This window comes from Falco biarmicus, chromosome 8, assembly GCF_023638135.1.
Source record: "Falco biarmicus isolate bFalBia1 chromosome 8, bFalBia1.pri, whole genome shotgun sequence".
NCBI classification, from domain to species: Eukaryota; Metazoa; Chordata; class Aves; order Falconiformes; family Falconidae; genus Falco; species Falco biarmicus.
In genome coordinates this window covers 33662038-33681318 of record NC_079295.1, presented here as the reverse complement: position 1 = coordinate 33681318, position 19281 = coordinate 33662038, and the positions used below count along the sequence as shown (strand labels likewise).

The window sequence follows — 19281 nt, the reverse complement described above, 5'->3', positions numbered from 1 at the left end:
AAGTTATTTCTTAAATTGACCATGAAACAAGAATTTAAAAAAATGAAAAAATGCAGCAGCTTTTATTTATGTAAAAATCTGAACTTGTTGATTAGGGTAACTGAGGTTCGAGGTAGCTCTAATGTCGTATGCATCAACAGGTACATTCGCAGGCGAGATAAATCTTGCTAGAGAAGACCAGAGTAGCTCTTAGCTGGCTACCAATTTCAGATTTCGCACAGTTGGTAAAATATCATCCAGGTTACTGATCTCTGAAATGGAATGAAAAGCAAAATGGTAAGGTGCATGTATCTAGAACATCTTCAAGTTCAGCCAAGATTCTAACTTAATGTTAAATACAGGTAGTGAATGTTAAATACAGTAGTGAATAAAATAAGCTCCTCGCGCATTTTAATGTTTTTGGAAAAGCCTCAATTTAGCTTATCTTATGTGATTGGATATATGCAACCCCATGTTCAATGAAAACTATTTTGCTCCCTTCCATGTTCAATGAAAACTATTTTGATCACTTCCCATCAAAAGGGGGAAAGAAGAGTAGAGGCAGGCAAAAGTTAGCACCCTCCCTCACATCATTGTGTTTCAGCACACCAGGAGTAAACAAAACGCTTGTTAATTATTTAAAGTTTTAGGAGGAAGTGCTGGCACAACGATAATTACAACTCTTGCAAATATTACTCACCTAGAAGACAGAGCAAATCTTGAATGAGAGCTTGAAATGGTGGAAAAAAGCACTTGTGTTCTTCTAGCTTATTGATTATGCTGAAATGTGTAAGTGAGACTGTCAGATAAAAGGTACAAGGGTGCTTTAAGCTCACCTCCTCGGCTCTGTTCTCGTACTACATCATGACTTTCTGGAACACACTGCTACTTAGTAGTATATAAAACCATCTACACCAAAAACGTGTTCTCAAGTTCCAAAACCTGCAGCCAGTGTTAGCTGTCAAAAAAGCGTCTCTAATTTTGCTGTTTAAGCCCTATACACATCCTTCCTTCTTACACGGCACCAGGTAAGTTTTTGACTGGAACATTAGTCTTTACATGCTAAATACACTGCCTGGGGGTGGCTGATATAACTGCCTCAGAGGTGGAGCAAGAAATATTTTATAAGCTCTTCTCTCATTACAACAGGAGCGCAGAAAGGCTGAGGAGTTAGTATCGGTAACTCGGTGTGTGTCAGGCTTGCCGCCTGCTGCAAGGAAGTGTCAGTATGTTTGCAGAGCGCACGCTGAATGCAAGCTCTGATAGTCCGCTACCACCTACGTGTATGTTGTCATCAGCTGAAGATATGACAGGATTTGTCCAGTTCTCAAGGTATTTGTAGGCAGCTCAAGGCATACGTTCTCTTAGCAATACACCTCGGTGTTACAGCTGAAGCCCTGCAACACTTTCTCCTCCCTACCCACGTGCAGGATCTGCTTTGTCTCCTTATGAATCGTGTCCTGTTAAGGCTTATTTGATCACCTTCCCCATGCAGACCAACAAGGTATTTTGGAACCTTCTAGCCTTCATTTTTCTCTTTGCCAGCTTTATCCTTTGGAAAACATTCAAGATTTGTTTCACGTAGGAGAGGAGTAACTCCTTTACCATCACAACTCACTGACTTTTCAACAAGTGATTAAAGTTTCTTGCATTATCAGTTTTAGGCCGTTCTCCCAATTATTAAATGCGGTGTTTGAAGAACAGCTGTCAGCGGAACAGCCCACATACCTGTGGATGTCTTGGGTCCCCAGCAGCTGCTGTACCTGCTCAGTCATGTTCTCATTAATTACGGCACACAGTTTCCCAACAGTATTCACTACCACAGTGGGTGGAGCTGAACTGTCTGTGGAAAAACAAACACTTCATGTTTCTTATAACACTAATAACAGGAAATTATTTTAGACACAATTAATTCTTGCAGGTGCCCAGATTTTACTCAGTTTTCACATATCTAGGCATACAAGTTCCATCATTCACAGAAAATGAAGTGCCTGTGGTCAGAAACAAACTAGTGTTAGCTAGGAATATTGCATCTCTCACAAGTCCTATAGCGGCCAAAAAACCTTGTCAGAGCTGTGTGCTTTCACAGCAGTGATGGTACCAAAGTGCACCCTCCAATGTCAACAGATATCAGCCAACTGAAATCACAGGGAGAGGGTTACTCATTAGCTTCTGGTAACACAGCTGCAGCACGGCACAGGGGCTAGGCCAACACGGAACCTGCTCAATAAATACCTTGTTAATGCCCAGAACTTGTTTTGGTATTGGATTCTACCTTCGCTGTCTGCTGTGACTGAAGGCAACGGGCTCCTTTGTCCTTTTCTCCCTCAATTTCAGAAGAGCTAGGCTTGGAGAAGGCATCCTCAGCTCGGTTTGTTATTATTAAGGCGACACACGGCTTCCTCACCTCCTGTGCTGGCTGCGGGCAGGAAGACTGCTTGGCTCAGAAGACCTTTGTAGCCCAGGAGCCTTGCTCTGTGGCTGTACACCCTGCAGCACAGCCAGACCTTTAAACCCAGAAGCAGCAGCAGCTGCTGTCGTCCAGAAGTACAAACCAGAAAGGAATGGCACTGGGAGGTCCCTACGTTTGCCTCTGGGTACTGGCACTTAATTTTTTTTTATTTGTTCAAAAGATTTAACAGTGTAAGACAGGCATTTCTGAGGATTAGACAGAATTACACTTGAATGAATTACTGAGTAGAAATCAAGAGCAGAGTTTGAATTTTTTTTCTTAAACTTGTTATCTTTCAAGTGGAGAATGAAAGATGGTCAAGAATTACAAAGTCAGCTCATAGAAACAAAGCTTTGTGGAAAAAAAAATAATTCAATTTCCTCTGTTATTCTTTTCTTCTGCCTCCCTGATATTCTTCAGCAACTGCTGAAGGCTTACAAATAATGAGGTTTTGTTACTTAAACTGCTAATTGACAGCAACCTATTTTTAATCTTCCCAGTGAAGAATTTACTCATTTCTTGGAAGCTCAGCATACTTTCTATGAAGAGATCAGCCTTTCACTTGTCATATTCCTTTCCTGTGGAAACAGTTTGAATAAATGCTAGGTGGTATGGCTTTACCTAGTTCCAGGAGCTCATGGAGATTTTTCATAGCGTTGGTCATTTCCCCAAGCTTTGTGTAAACCTCATTCATTCGCGGATAAACGCCACTGAGAGAATTCACATCAAACAACTTCTGGAAGTGAGAGACTATTGCGAACACGGTCGATAAGGGCAGTGCCTGGCTGTTCTGTAGCAAGCAGGAAGAAGATCTCATCAACGTTACCACTTAATAAAGCAAGGATTCTTTTAAACCATGAAACATTCTTAAAACTAGTCTATGAAGAAAACAGGTGTAACTTCCCTTATTAAATCACAGCGTTTCAAATATTCTTAAATCCGAAGACATACCTTAAAGTGAGTTTTCAGACACAAATATCCAGCAAATCAAAAATACTTTTTGAGAGCCGCCTTCTCTGTTGCTTAGTAAGTATGCTTATGTTCTCAGCGCTAACTGGGAAACAGAACAGGGTAACTGAGACTACAGGACAATGTGAATTTATCATTGGCCAAATGACTGAAGAAAGCAGCCTTCCCCAAGGTGAATTTATCCATTATGTTAAAACAGTCTTTGACTACTGAATTATCTTCAAACACCTGTTCCTTAAACTCTGCAAGGCTTTCAAATGCACAAACCTAACCACCCTGTGAAGAATGTGTTTAAGAAGTCCACACTAACTTGTGATTATAAACCCTTGGTAAGAATTACCTTTTCCTTATTCTCTATTTCTTCCAAAATTGCATCTACTGTGAACTGGAGGTCTTCAACTCGTATGAATTCTCTGTTATCCTGTGGACCTGCAGTGTGCCAGGGCACCAATTCCAGAGACAGTTTTCTCAAGGACCTATGCAAATCCTTTCAAAAAGAAGGGAGGGGACACAACTCATTTTAGTAAACTGCTTAAGGTTGTTTTCTTTAGAGAAACGGGCAGATTTTCTGTTTCTCACATGCCAAAACATTCCAGTACTGGCGGAATTCAAACACAGTATCTTGCTTACATTCTTTGATTTAAAAATAACACCGAGAGTCTAAAAATTGAAGTACTTCACACATTATAGTTTCAGTGAAGTAAGAAGTATTAGTCACAGAGGGTTTGGTTTTAAACAAAATTACTTCGCTTGTATTTTGATCAAAAAGTTACTGCTCTGGCAGGACGAAAGGAAGAATGTGTGAAGTACATAGGCTCTGAAGCTTAAGTGTCTTCTTAGGGACTCAGCCAGTGAACAAAAGCATTTAGATGATATACACAGTGCAGTATGTCTGGTGTGTAGGAACACTGTGTGTTCTTCACCCTACTATGTTTTAAAGTGGTATATAAATGGACAGCAGAATTATTTTTAAAATTTAACACCAAGTCAGGCAATAACAGAAGCTACACACAGAAAAAAGCGCTAAATACAGGGAGGGACCAAGGAGTGCTCAGCAGATTAAAGGAAAGATATAAAGCCAAACACAATAATGCATTACCTTTAAGGCCATTAGCTGATCTGCCCACATTTCTATAGTAAGCGGAAGGTGCTCAAATCTGCTCTCCCTAATAGAATTTTGCACTGGCCCTTTACTGCGCCTGTATATTAATGGAGGAGCTCTTGGACTTCGCAAAATAGAATCAATATGGGACAAAACCTTCAACGACAAATAACAAATGTTATTGCTCAAATACATATGACTTTTTATAATAAAATCCTTCACTACTTACACTAAATCATAAATAGCTCCAATAAGTTACTATCGATGAATTGTACAGATGTATTCAATATGTAATAGATTGAAAGATTTTAAAATATACCAGCTAGAAGATATGTAAAAGTAATACAAATAGACTTCCCTTTAAAGGACATTTAATATTTAACCACCTGAGGCACTGTCACTTCCACAGTTTGCATGTTGCTAAGGTTTATTATATTTGCTTTTTAAAAAAAATCAGATAAAAGACACTGTCTCCTCGGGCATGTTTAAAACTGTAACACAAGGATCTCTTTTGTCCAAGACAAACGCCCTGTCCTGGAAAGACTTCAGCTAAATCATTGATTTGATATTTGCCGAGCTAGTCTCTGCTTCCTTGCTGTATTTTCAGGTAGTTTACACCAAGGCATGACAATGAAGAGCAGGCCTACATGAACTGCCAAACCCACAACATTACACATCCTGCTGTGTTCATATGAACAGTTAGATTCAAAACAGCATGCCTCAGTTTACATGGTTAAACAAACACTGAAACATTGCTAGATACATGCACAGTACAGATAAAATTTGCATACCTCTAAGTATTGCTGGCAAACTGCCTGCAGCTGATCTACTTCTGTGGTACTCTCAGATTCTTTCTTTTCTTCGGTTCTTTCTCCGGTACTACTTCCCGAAGATCTACATGCCAAATAAATACAGTAGGTTACACCAGTAGCCTTAGCAGGAGATACCGCTTTCAACCTGATTAAAGAATCAGGTAGGTAGCACGTATACTTACACCTACAAACTAAAAATCTCCATTTTATGATGCCTGCCAATACAAGTCCATCAAACTGATTTAGCTGAAGAATATAATACCTGATGTAAATATAATTCCATTTTCTCAAGTCTCCGGTTGAGGTTATTCCAGACTGCATGCAAATTTAGAATGGAAACCACCAGGTGTACAGTTGCTCTGCTACCAGAGGTTCTACTATGGCTGAAGACTTAATATCCAGAATTTTACTCAAAAGGGTCAAATTCTGTTTTCACAGTCTTTATCTGCTTCCGCTTGAACATCTTACCTGGCCTACTGTATATAGCTCACTACCCTTCTTGTCAAATCTAAGATGACTTTTTTTTAAACTACTATCTAAATCATACCCACTGTCTGAGAGAAAGGACCATTTAAATACACATGGCGTAAAATGAAGAACTGAACAATTTTAAAGTTTAAGTGATGTTTTTTTCAGGCTATAAAATATTTAGCATATGAAGTGGTATTACAGAAAAAAACACTTTTTCAAGCGGTACCTTCAATGTATTTTCTTAGCAATGTTTCAGAAAAAACCTAATTTCTAAAAATAATACGGACATAACTTCAGTAGCTGCAGTATTTTGCCAACTCCTATTTTCTCATTATTAATCCATAATGTAACCAGTAGCTTGCTTCATAGCACACGGAAACAGCAAACACCACAGTTTGGTCCTGTCCATGTCGCCTGCAGTAGCCCTCAAATCAAATCCAGAAAGGCAAAATGCAATAAAAAAAAGGCACACTGCTGTGCTCCCTTTTGGAGACCTTGCCTTCACTTCAGAGATTCACACAGAGTGTCTGGGGAGATGCAGTAGCACTTGCTGCCCATAACCAGCCTCAGAGGAACAGTAATAAAGGTACATGCTTTAAAAGCTACTATCTGCATTACAGGTTGCAGGGTATCTTTGCCTTACAGAACTGCAGAGGATTCACGAAAGTCACTGAAGAAATATACTTACTGGATAGTTTTCTTCAAAGTTTTCTCCAGTTTCTTCACTTGGTGCTTGTAAAGTTTTAATTCCTGTGCAGTTGGTCTGTTAGAAAGAAAAAGTACCATACGGTATGTCTTGCATTTGAAGGTATCTATAAAACCCAGCCAAGCGAAAAAGAAAGAAAGCTTTGCTAGTGCCGCAGCATCATTCTGGAAATGAAATTCTGCACCATTTCGACGTGGCAACAGCAATAAAGAGCAAACTAATCATTAGCAGTTGTAGTTATTAACAGTGTAGGGAGGGAAGGCTGACTGTTGCTGCCATATCTTATTTCTATGAATCACTTTTAAAGGTAGATTTCATGCTACACTTTTACAAGTGATGGTGCTTTCTATTTCTTTCTTTGTAAAGCAAAGTCTACTGAAGTGCTCCTAAAAAGGATGATACTTATCCTTTCTCACCTTATTTCCAAATCCTTCTTAAGATTTATATTTTCAAGCAAAAGCTGTTCATTCCTGGCTTTTGTTTCAATAAGTTGTTTCTGAAAAGACTGCAACATACACTGTTATTTATTTCATTCGTTCCATACTCAACAAGCTTGAACAATTTAAAGTACGCACATGCTAAGAAGGGTTCCCAAGCGCCTATATCGCAAGACAGCATGGATGAGGACTTACTTGGCTAAGATCAAGAGCCTGCTGCATTAGACCACAGGTGGAAAACCTAATGATTAAGGAGGTCTGCGCAGTCCCCAACTAAGACAACTCACAACAACATAGTATGAATCTTTGCATAAGGACAGTGAATCCTGCCCAGAGTTTACAAGACGACATGGTAAGAACAAAGGGATAGAAATCAAACACATGTATGTTTCTATGTGACTCTTGAAGGGTTACCATTTAGAGATCTGCGCTGACTTACTCATTCTTAGCAGTTCCATACCGTAAGCAGCGCTCTATAATTAGGAGTAGCATCTAGATTTAGGAATTCTTCCTTGCTTTTTCCTTCTCTCTGTACCTGGTCTTCATCTTTTTTATATTGCCTATTAATAAAAAAAAAAATGTTTCAGCTTACTGTACTTCAATTTCCTGAAAGATCTAAGTTGGTTTAGTTAGCAGTTATATATGATATTGCTTTGATAAACGGCAAAGTAAATAGAATAGCAACTCCGTCCTAAGATCCACTGCTCTTCTTTGTTATTTCTGGGAAGCAGTTTCATGTATTAATTAAGTGCACTTATTCCTTGAGAGAAATTCCAGTACAAGCAAATCACATTTCAGTCTTCAAAATAATAATCTCAAATTATAGGAATGTCTCAGGTATGTGCTTGTTGCTTTGTACCATGTAGGCACCACGATGGATCTAAAAAGCTGGTATTCCTTTTGGTTAGGGAGATCAGTTGACTGAGCACAGCTAATGCAGTAATTCTGCCTGTGAACCATGGCAAAAGAGGAAGGGAATTTAAAAAAAAAAAAAAAAAAAAAAAAGAAGAAGAAGAAGGAATTATAGCTCCCATGCCTCAATACCCCCAACTTCCTAGCTGTCCTGGCCAAGCAGCTGCTTAGTCTGACTGACAGGTACTCCCTGGATGAATCCAAACTTCCATGACCATTAAAATCCTTTGCTGTTTCTTACATGCTAGTGATGTATGGAACACAGAATTATTTACCATTGTAAGATTTAAGAACAGTAAGAAATAAGAAAATTTTGAACAGTAGAACCATAAGTCATAGACCTACCTGAGCTCCTTTTTCATTTGACTAATTTGAGATTCATAATAATCAATCAGACAAAGGAACCTGAAGAAAAAAAATAATGGGATTTTGAATTTCAGATACTCTCAGGCATGATTTTTTGAGAGATACTGTGACCAACCCATAGGAACAGGCCACCTTACACAACTGCACTGAAGTGACAGCTTCAAATAGTGGGTTTTCTCTCATGCCAAACAAACAGGCTTGTGGTTTTCCAAAACAGAGAGGTAGAGACATTAACTCTTTACTAGTCTACAAGTGGCAAAATTATTAAGAGGAGAAAAAAGCTAAATCCTCCCGACAGCCGCCTCATCTTGTGATTATGGTTACTCAGCAAGCTTCAAGTGAGGCAAGGTCCCAAGCGCTAGGACTCAGCGACCATTGCAGGAGGTAGAAAGCACAGGTCCCACACAGCCCAAGAACATCCATCTCCAAAGAAAGTAAAAGTGCTTTCAAACCAAGTGTTTGCAAAAACCAGAGCCACAAAAACATGAACAGCTGAGAAACTGCATTTCCCCTTGAGTGCTCTCAGATTGTCTGTTTTGGAGAGACAGATGAGAACGCACAGGGAACAGAATTCAGTGATCCATCCTACCATACAGCGAGGGCACGAGAAAAAGGTTGCACACACACAATCCCTTTTAAATGCTTCCCAGGTAAACATCGCTAGCCAGGCCTAGAAAACCTGATGACATCAGTGCAGTAAAGTGATGGCTACCTGAAGCCTAAGAATTGAAAAAAATCTCTGATTACAGAACTATGGAGGTCTTACTGCAAGACACCCAGGCTTGGAATACTTTTAGAACTCTCCCTGAAGTACCTGGGAAGCCTTACAGCAAGCCTGCAGTCAGCAGTTGCAAAGATCACTTTCCAAAACCAGAAGGGCTGGTTTTGGGGTGGTGGCGTTTTTTGTTTTTTGAATTTACATTTTAAAATGTTAGAATCCCAGGAGGAGATCACCCTAGCAGACACTGCAGTGCCAGAGCAGAGCTAATCATTCCTTTCTCTTTGCTGACACCTACTGCACACAGCGGCTCATAACTTTTTATTTCTGCCGTGGATTTATCCAGCTCACGATTTTTATACAAGAAAAAAAATCACTGAATTGATGTACCTTTACAAGACTTCATATTTCAGCTTGCACTCCTAAGGTCCCCAGCTTTTTTTTTTTTTTTCCATATAAATATCGAGAACAGTTACTTTGAGATCCATTTCTTCATTTAATGTTATAGATCATTCACCAACCTAAGAAAATTGCTTACTGCTGATCTAGAAGAGACGTGGGGGCTCTTTTGCAAAACCGACAAAACATCTTGTTTTGAGTGGTAACACGACGTTGCTCTTCCATCCCAACTTTGCGCAGTTCCTTCTGCAAATGGGCAATAACCTCTTCCTGTTCTTGCAGCTTTTCCTGTTGCTGTTGATATTTGGCCTATGAACAGATAATGGGAGCATTCTGAAGTTACATTAACCCATAAGCTGGAGACTGTACTATACACGCCCAGGTAGGCACTTGGTCCCAAAGGAGGCTTATACTTGGGTTTTAGCAGTGGAAGAAGGATACATATATTTTCTAAGTTGTCGCTGGAAGATTCTGTATGGATTGAAAAATCTTAGCTATAAACTGTGTACTAACTCTATGACCCAAGACTCATGTTTATTTTGATCAATGTAAATATTTTTAGAGCTTTTAAAAAAGTCAAAAGTTTGAACCCTCAGACAGCGCTATCTGGATTACCTGTGAATCTTTCTGAAGTTCTTTGAGTTGATTCTGTTGCTGGCAAACTTTAGCTATCGTCTCATCTTCCAGCTGACAAATATTGGACTTAATGTTTTTTACCACATTTTCCAAATCATTAGCCCGTTGTTCTTGTCGAGATGCCCGACCTCGTTCCTGTCGTATCTCATCTCTGAAAAAAGCAAATGAATCCTTTATTTAAGTTAAACTCACTTCCCTAAAGACAGTGAAGGAAGCATAGGCCTGACAACGTGAAGGAAGCATAGGCCTGACAACGTTATCTAATAATGCGCAATAATAGCCTGCGGCAGCAGGTACAGGAAGTATGCTGGTATGGGAAGAAGCAGCAGATGAAAAAACTTAAGAGCTCCAAAGGAACTAGGCCAACACTGCTGCATATTGGACAATAATCTTGGGGAAAAAGGTCCTAGACCTCTGGTGTGGCAAGAGTCCCACCTGGCAGGACACAGACACTCACTCTGGATTAGCAGGCAAGTTCCTTCCACTGCGTCTTACCTAAGACAACGATTAGCCTCCAGAAGCTCCTGCATCATCTTCTGCTGTCGGTCGGTGTCTTCCACCAGCGTTTTTAATGCAAGCCTTATTCCTCGAGAAGCTTGACTGTCTAAAACTATCGCATCTGGAGATACATAAAATAAACCCAGTCAAAATGAAAGGTCACATCTCTGCTGCCATTTGCAAGCGATGGGTTTAGAGATGCCTTATGAACTTAGCTATGTCCACATAAAAGCACGTGTAAAAATCAGCATTTCCTTACCTGAGGTGCTTCTGCAGCTCTGGGGGGCAGCAAGGCTCACCGGTTCCAAGCCCTGATGCATCAGTAGCTTGTTTAAGCTTTCCCATTCGGCCTTCTCCTGGTGCAGCGGGGAGGGGGGGAAGAGGCAGAAACCCCAGTTCCCACCGGCAGCTCGCGGCCCCCCGCCCCCCTCGGCTGTGTGGGTGGCCGAGGCCACCAACTGCCCCCCAACAAAACCAACCCGCCCCCCAACAACACCAGACGCCCCCCAACAAAACCATCCCGACCCCCAACAAAACCATCCCAACCAACTGCCCCCCAACAAAACCAACCTAACCCCCAATAAACCAGACACCCTCCAACAAAACCAACCCAACCCCCAATAAAACCAGACGCCCCCCAACAAAACCATCCCGACCCCCAATAAAACCAGACGCCCCCCAACAAAACCATCCCGACCCCCAATAAAACCAACCTGACCCCCAACAAAACCAACCCGACCAACTGCCCCCCAATAAAACCAGACACCCCCCAACAAAACCAACCTAACCCCCAATAAACCAGACGCCCCCCAACAAAACCAACCCGACCCCCCACCCCCACGAAGCCCCAGCCACCACAGGTGGGCGCGTGAGGCATTCCAACGGGATCTGCGAAAATTACTGGGGAAAACCGGCTCCAGCCCTGGGAGGAGCCCCCCGAGGCGGCAGGAGGCGGGTGCCGGCCCCGGGGGGCTGCAGTCCCTGCTCGCGTTCCGCCCTGCTTGCAGCCACCCGGCAGTAGCCACGGCCGCCTCAGGCCCGCCGCCGTACCTCAGCCATGGCGGGGGCGCCCGCTCCCGCACCGCCGGCCAAGGGGGCCGCGCCCCGCGCCCCCGCCGCCCGCAGGCAGCCGCCGGCACTCGGGAGAGGAGAGGGGTCGGGTCCCAGGACTCGGGAGCTCAGCAGGTCCCGGCTGGTGGCGGGGGACGGCCTCGTAGGGAGCTGCCGGCGGCGGGAGGAGGCGGAAGGGCCGGGGGTAACGGCGGGGGGGCGAGGGGAGGAGGCGGGCGGCCGCGGGGCGGCGCTGGCCGCACGCCGCCATCTTGAGGCGCAGGGAGCCGGGGCGGAGGAGAGCGCCGCCGAGGTAGGAGCGGGGCCGGGAGCAGCGGGGCCGGGGGGCGGGCTCGCCTCATCCCTCCTGGGGCGCCGCGGAGCTGCCCTGCCTTCCTGCCCCGGGGCGTCCCCTCGTCGCTTGGCGGGATGGCAGGGCCCGCCCGGGCCGAGGGAGCGTCTGCCTGGGCTCCTTGGAGACCGCCGGGCCGCTGGAGGAGGAGGAGGCAGCAGCAGAGCGCGTCTGCGGTGGCGTGTGCGCCTGCCCGGAGGCGCGGAGGAGGGGCGGGACGCGCCGGGGAGCCCGCCTGGGCGGCACCGGGGGCGGCGGGGCTGCTGCTGGGGGCGGAGAGCGCTGAGGCCCCTCGCTGGGCGTGGAGGGTCGCGGCCATCAGCAGCGAGCTGTTTGAGGAGGATTTAGAAAGGGGGCTGTCGGGGCTTCATTGAAAAAAAAGCTTTTTGTTGGCAGTACGTGCGGGTGGTGGGGAGAGATCCGCCGCCTGTGCAGGCCGTGTGCTTCCCAGGGCGCACAGGCCCCCGCCTTGGCTGCTGCCGGGCACGGGTTAGGTGGCTGCAGAGCGGTAACCCCGTCGGAGCTTTCAGAGCAAGGCCTTATGTATAAAGAAGCCAAGCTCGTCTGGGGCTGCTGGGTTGCCGGGCAGGAAAGGCGGTGGGGGGAGGCGGCCGGCGGGTGGTGCCAGCCCGGCCCTGGGGCCCTCGGGCTCCGCCGGTACCCGCCGCGCTTCAGAAACTGATAAATACATTTTTAAAAAGGAAACCGTGTGTACTGGGATGTTCCCTAACCCTTCCAGCATTGATTATAATAAATTATCGGCTAATCCTCGTGCAGCAGGGCTGCGTACTGCCTGGGGTATGTGGCCTCTGGGTAGACCCTCACCAGGTGCCACCCCTGGTGGCATTCCTCCTTGTGCCTGAGGCCAGCTGCGGTGGGGATCAGCTAGCAGGGTCTGCCCTGAGCCCTGCTGCCCGCTCCTTTGTCCAGAAGGGGAAGGGGGAGACACAGAAATACACCCCACCAGGCTGCCACCCGTGCCCCGGGGACGCCTGCCTTCACAGAGATCAGCAGTAACTTCAGGAATCACCAAAACGATCTCCTTGGCATCTGTCAGGTGGTGTAGGCTGCTTGCTACTGTGAGAATTAAATCTTTAGAGCCTTTAAATGGTTTCACTGGCTTTAAAACTTATTTTTCAGTTCCTGGAACAGAAATGGGTGTCTTCCCTGACAAAAGCACAGACAGTAATACAGCAGCGTACAGAGCACCTTTTAAAATAGAAGCTTAAGACAGGGTGAAAGTTTAATTCTTAAATGGCACTCTTCTGCTGAAGAGAGACCCTAGAACTTACAACTTTTAAATTAATTTTTCACTAAAACGTACAATTTGTCAAAGTCCACTTCATTTGTACTTCCTTAAATTATGCTTATTGATATGCACAGACAATGCAGACAGCTCTTAATTTGTTCAGTGAAAATAATAAATGAAAAATAAGTCAGCAGTGTTGTAAAACGCAGCCATGGTCTAAAAATCTCCAAAGTAAGAAACAAGTGGTTTGTTTGTGGTTTACACAGACTGTATGACTGAATTGCCAGGTCAAGTTGCTAGTATGATTGTTGAAAACTACTCCAGTCATTTAGAACGAGTAGGTTGAAATGGTTGCCTGTGCTATTTTACTTTCCCTGAGGTGGCAACAGTCCCTAGTTTGTTAAGTTTGTGACTGAGACGGGCAGCTCTGGATTGGGTTTCTGCTTTGGTCAAGTTGTTTGCTTCTAAGCTTTTGCTCGATAGTTAGGTAAACCATTTTTACATCAAATAATTGGCAAAGTTATGATGTGCTAATAAAGTTAGGATAAATTGTACGTACTGATTTAGTAAACGAATATTTACATTTGCCTTTCTGTCTAAGAGCAAAAGTTGTTTGTATTTCATTGTATGTATGGCAGCCCACAATAGTTCTTGACACTTCAAAAAATGTCTTTTATCTTGAACGGAGAAAATGAGGAAAACTTAGGCCTCAACACCTCTCTGCTGCTATTCTGCTTTTCTTTTTTTCTTGCTGCTAATTGGATTAAAAGCTGTTTTGGTTACTATGGCATCCCGTGAGGAGATTACTGTCTATGAAGATGAAGTAAGGTAAAAAATCAGAACTGTGGTATGAGCAGATTTGGAAAGATGTCCCCAGTTTCCGTGGTCATTTGTGTCTGTATCTAAACTTTAAAAATTACTTAAATGAAATGATATCTTGCCAGATCTCCTCCCCTATGGGTGTTTGTGTGTGCAGAGTTGCATTTCTGAATGATGTAGGTAATGTTTATGAGAGAGATTACAGACAAAACAGGTAATAGCTAAACTGGTTATCCTAACTGGTTTTCAAGCTTAAAAGGTTAAAACACTTTCTCAGAAACCAGTCAAAGTACTGTATGTTAATGCCTGCTGAGACATTGCAGAGCTGTCCAGGAGCATCTGAATTCTAAGTATAATTTTATGACCATACTGTCACCTGAAATGGAAGTTTTAGAGGTTAGATGGCTATATCTGTCTTCATATGGTGTTTGTCAAAGTGAGTCTGTTTAACTGTCTGTTTATATTTTGTGATACTTTGTCATATTTGAATGTTTGAAAAACATGAAAATCTAAGCAGTTCTGTGACCTTATTCTTTCAAGTCTCATTTTTCATGTGTAAAATGTGGCTCGCCCTGAAGCGGTAAAGCTTTGAACTATAGACATAGTAGTTGAACTCTTTCAATGACTATTAATTTACTCTGTTGGTGTTTCCATAGGTCTCGGTACAGCCACTTAGAGAAGATGACAGATTTGGTGGCTGTTTGGGAAGTAGCTTTAAGTGATGGTGTTCATAAGATTGAATTTGAACATGGGACCACTTCAGGAAAACGTGTTGTCTATGTTGATGGAAAGGTGAAATTCCTATGTGCTCAAAATTCACTATGATACAGATTATATAAGTGCACTTCCATGCAACAGGCATCAGAACTAACAAAAGACTAATAAATGCAAGTGAGGTATATTCAGTTGATTAACTTTACCTTATTTAATGAACTGCATAATTTTTTTTTTCAGTTGCAACTAAGGTGTGAGTATTCATGAAGTGCTTTTCTGTCCTTGGGCAGAGGCACTCTAGACATACAAAATACCATGTATTCATTCATTCTGAAATAATAGCGAAGTACTGAGCTGTTTCCAGAGTTCTGGTTCAGGGTTTTTTTGTTACACTGTAACATGCATTCAGGTTTATCAATTAATACCTGTTGTCTTTGTTTTATTCTACAGGAAGAAATAAGAAAAGAATGGATGTTTAAATTAGTGGGTAAAGAAACATTCACTGTTGGAGCATCCAAAACAAAAGCTACTATTAATATTGATGCAGTCAGTGGCTTTGCATATGAATATACTTTGGAGATCAATGGAAAGAGCCTCAAGAAGTATATGGAGAACAGGTTGAAAACCACCAATACTTGGGTACTGACCTTGGGTGGTACAGACTATAGAGTTGTTCTAGGTAAGTAAACATTGAATGACTTCGTGTTGCTGCCTTTGAATAAACTTGTATGCATTTAATAACTTGTAATTGTAATTAGCACAGTTCAGTGGCTAGTGCTGTTGCAGTGTAAAATCCTGAGTGGTCTGGAAGTTTGCAATGAGATGCCAAAGGCAGTCTGAAAATAACGGTCATTTTACACCTGTGTGAGCCTGCTGTCACAGCAGCACGGTCTAGATATTAAAAAAAAGAAAAAAAAAATGTTTGGAAGGAGTTAGGGCTTCTGTATCCATACAGCTGCCTTAGCAAGCTTGCTGTATGTGCAAGTTCGTTAACCAGGCCACCAGGCTGTCCTTCCAAAAATCATAAGCTAACCAGGTAACCAAGCTTTCCTGCCAAAAATCGTAGGCCGAAGTCAAGGAGTCTTTAACTAAAGAAGTGTGACAATTTTATTCTACATTTTTGATAGATTAATCAGCATCCTTTTTTCTGCATAACTTAACTACAAATTCCATCTAAAAACTTCAAATTATGTTTTTTCGCTTTCTTAATAGCAAGGCAGTACTTTTATTCTCTTCTGCCCCCCATTTCCAAATATATTACAAGCAGATGGGAGGAAGGGAACCCCTGAGGAATTTGTCAGTGGCATCTAGTAGGAAAACTTCCCCTTAGGTATTGCTGTACAGTTAAACCTGGAGATAAGAGATCTTGGGCTATGATTTCTTCTTAAGCCTCAGGACAGAATGAACTGCCGTAGGATGACAGGGGGTGGGGAAGAAAGACAATTTTAATGCCAAAACCAGATTAGTGTCCTCGCAGACTTGTAATCTCCCTATGCTTACTTTAAAGGCAGGCAGCGTTCAGCTCTCTGCCAAGTCCTGTGGATGACAGTGTCAGTCATGTGAGCTCTAGAGCAAAGTTAAGGAGGATGTGCTGGGAGAAGTAAAAGAATATTCTGTTTCAAATGCAAAAAAACCACCCCAACTCTAATACTGATATTTAAAGCAGTATTTGGGTTTTTAAGGAGATTACAAACAGTTTGATGGATGTTAAATAATGCTGCTTTTGAATTAAACTGACCTGGAAAAAATGTTAAGAGCTTCATTGAATAAACGGCACTCAAATAATTAGCAGAAATTACTTCATTTTACTGTCTTCAAGTTTTTCAGTTTAACAATGACAGAATATCTCTTGACAATATTTGGAACAATCCAGTGTTAATGGGAGAGGTAAAATTGTGTGTTCAAAAGTTGTTTGCCGATTGATGACGGAGCGTCCCATCTCTCCAGTATAAGAACAAACCCTGTAGCTCAGGTACTGTGGCCAATTAGGAACTTCTTTTGGGAATTGAAAGTGAAATTCGATGGTAAGTTTTTAAAATTCCTAGATCTTGTCTCTGTGTGTGGGAATATATCTTGTTCTTTCTACTCTTTGTTTTAATTTTCCTTCACAGAAAAAGACACTATGGATGTGTGGTGCAACGGTCAAAAACTGGAAACAGCGGTACGTGATCATTTCCAAAGGCTTTTCACGGGCTGTGGCTAGATAACCAGAGCTTAGCAAATTAAGGCACAGGGGGGCATGTTACTGCACTTTACCACAAAGTATGAGCATATGCTGAGACAGCCAGTACGCTCTTAGTCTGTTCCAAATGTCCTCCGCTGTATTTCGTAACTGACAGTATTTCAGTTAGGATGCCCGACAGCTGTCTATATTTAAGGATAAACAGTGGTTTTGCTTACACTTCTTAAACAAGCAAAATTAATCTGGGTCGGTTGTCCAGGGTTTTTAGGGAGAAAACTTTCAGGGAGCGGAAGGGACTTGAGTTTGGTGCAGTGTAGAGCCACCTCATCCAAACCTGCTTGTGTTAGTGGTGACTGAGAAGTGGAACATGAGTAGCCTGTTACAAGTCATGATTTTTTTTCCGTCTAGAGATGGTCCCTAACACTTTGCCGTAAGTGTCTCGTTGGAACAAATCAAATCTCTTGTCTTTCTGTTACATCTTCATTAATTTTTAGAGCAGGGTGACAGCTAGAAAGCCTTGCCTATTTGGCATCCTTTTGTATTACGATGGCTTTCAGTATGCATACTGTGTAGTTGTCCTCGTCCTTGAAGGATGTGCTTTCTCACCAGAGTTGTCACTGTGATTACTACTGCCCCTGGATGAGTACTAATTGTAAAATCAACAGTTTTGCTATACTTGAGAATAGGATGAAAAGATTCACCAAATGTTTCTTTGGTGATCATTGGAAGAAACTTACTCTCTCAGTGAATCTGAACTTGCTCTTGATGGTTCTCAGCCTCTTCTATAATGTAATAAATTCACTAGGTGATATTCTTGCAAGCTACGAGTACAAGTTTAGCTGTCAAACTGTACTTGCATTAGAGCAGTGCACACTTTTCTGCTCTCCCAAAGATGGTGACAAAACCAGAGCCATGCATGGCAAAATCCGAACAGGAAAATACATAACTGCAGCAGGAGCTGTGTATCCAAAATACGCAACAGTTCAATCGGGGATCTCTTCATCCTGCTGTAGAACGCACCACTAAATACTTCACGTTTTACTGCCACTTCAGCATAGGTTTGTGTGGTACTTACTGGCTGCACCACACAACCCGGAAGGAAACTGTCTTTTCTATTCGTTTTACTGACATGGATCAATGATGCTCGTTTACAAACTCCAGCTTTAACATTTCTGATTATGCGAAATTTTGACTGTCATCTAATACCCACAAATCTTTAACTGGACACCTTGACAAAGCCCTGTCTGAGATTCTGCAGCTTTGTTCAGCATTCACGCTATATTTGTCGCAGGTACCTATGGCTGCTCTAATTGTGGGAACTACAAGTGATCTTGACCTTGGAAACAGTCTGATGCACTCAAGCTTTTATTTTACTAAAATGGCACGTGCTGGTTTTATTCTTGTCTCCTTTCTTCTAGGGTGAATTTGTAGAAGATGGGACTGAAACTCACTTCAGTGTTGGTGATCACAGCTGTCGCATTAAGGCTGTTAGTAGTGGCAAACGAAAGGAAGGAATTATTCATACCCTTATTGTGAATGACAGAGAAATCCCAGAGGCTGTGGAGTAGCCTCTAGTTAACTGATTATTGTAGGACTAAGATCAGGAATTTTCAATTACTGTGGTAATTATTCTAATATGTACTACTTGGTACATCTAGTTTGTGCTGCGTTTATCTTCTAGTTTCTGTATATGAAATTATTCTTTTTGAGGACCAGATGAAAATAATTATGCACATCTTACATTACCAGTTTTTAAAAAACTATATATATTGAATATATATTATATCACTAAGTGCAGAGAACACTGGTGAACTTAAGTAGAAATTATATACTAGGAAAAAATCTCACTATAATAAAATGGGAGATAAATACTCATTAAGACTGAATCCTTATAAAATGCATGTGTGTGTGGAGGGAGGTGGATGCATGTGCTGGGCATTTGAGTAAGCTGCTACAAGTTTTCTTGGTAATTACTTTTTCTATTAAACTGACTACCAACCTTTTTCAGATGCAGTTAAGAAGAGTTACAAGTTAATAAAAAGGTTATTAATGAAATACACTGTTACTTGTGTAAGAGTATTAAAATAATACCGTGCTATGAAAACTGTTCTTTATTCCGAGTAGGAGAAAAGATGTTACATTGTTCTGAAAAAAAAATTCCTTACAAGTTTTCTGAAAACTGATGCTAGAAATAGAAATTGTTGTAGCAGTTCAGAAACTCTGTACTGAGTTTTGGAAAAAAACCAAACAAAAAGTTAGGAAAAAAAAATCCTGGCATGAAACTCCTTTAAAAGATGAAACCTCTTGAAGCAAGCTGAAAGAAGATCTTATTCTTGTTCAATGCTGTTGAACAAACCTTAGATCTACAGCTGTGTGTTACCCTGGCAGTGATGTGTGAATCAAGATATGTGAAGAAAAACGGGCCAAATAGAGAAGAACTGGCTGCTTAAATGGAATA

At 42.2% G+C, this 19281-nt stretch overlaps 2 protein-coding genes across 7 annotated transcripts; one reads left to right on the top strand and one right to left on the bottom strand.

Annotated features, from left to right (window-relative positions):
• Positions 1–33: 33 nt before the first annotated feature.
• On the bottom strand, positions 34–11641 carry CEP70 (centrosomal protein 70). 3 transcript variants are annotated; one of them, XM_056348868.1, is made up of 15 exons: positions 11508–11641; positions 10717–10813; positions 10455–10578; positions 9939–10110; positions 9463–9632; positions 8186–8245; positions 7389–7488; positions 6908–6996; positions 6474–6548; positions 5294–5396; positions 4500–4658; positions 3741–3887; positions 3053–3221; positions 1708–1822; positions 34–251 (listed from the first exon to the last, which is right to left on the bottom strand). In XM_056348868.1, the coding sequence occupies exons 1-15, from the start codon at positions 11514–11516 to the stop codon at positions 242–244; spliced, it is 1599 nt and encodes a 532-aa protein (XP_056204843.1). In that variant the 5' UTR covers positions 11517–11641; the 3' UTR covers positions 34–241. The 3 variants fall into 3 exon arrangements, with proteins under 3 accessions (XP_056204843.1, XP_056204844.1, XP_056204842.1); XM_056348869.1 differs by lacking the exon at positions 11508–11641 and adding an exon at positions 680–759 and having other exon boundaries at positions 10717–10917; XM_056348867.1 differs by lacking the exon at positions 34–251 and having other exon boundaries at positions 1209–1822.
• FAIM (Fas apoptotic inhibitory molecule) lies at positions 11514–18927 on the top strand. Of its 4 annotated transcripts, XM_056348872.1 has the most exons (6): positions 11514–11648; positions 14584–14719; positions 15092–15320; positions 16753–16802; positions 17232–17253; positions 18242–18377. In XM_056348872.1, the coding sequence occupies exons 1-6, from the start codon at positions 11515–11517 to the stop codon at positions 18244–18246; spliced, it is 576 nt and encodes a 191-aa protein (XP_056204847.1). In that variant the 5' UTR covers position 11514; the 3' UTR covers positions 18247–18377. The 4 variants fall into 4 exon arrangements, with proteins under 4 accessions (XP_056204847.1, XP_056204845.1, XP_056204848.1 ...); XM_056348870.1 differs by lacking the exon at positions 17232–17253 and having other exon boundaries at positions 18242–18927; XM_056348873.1 differs by lacking the exons at positions 11514–11648; positions 17232–17253 and adding an exon at positions 11735–11820 and having other exon boundaries at positions 18242–18927.
• Positions 18928–19281: the final 354 nt, after the last annotated feature.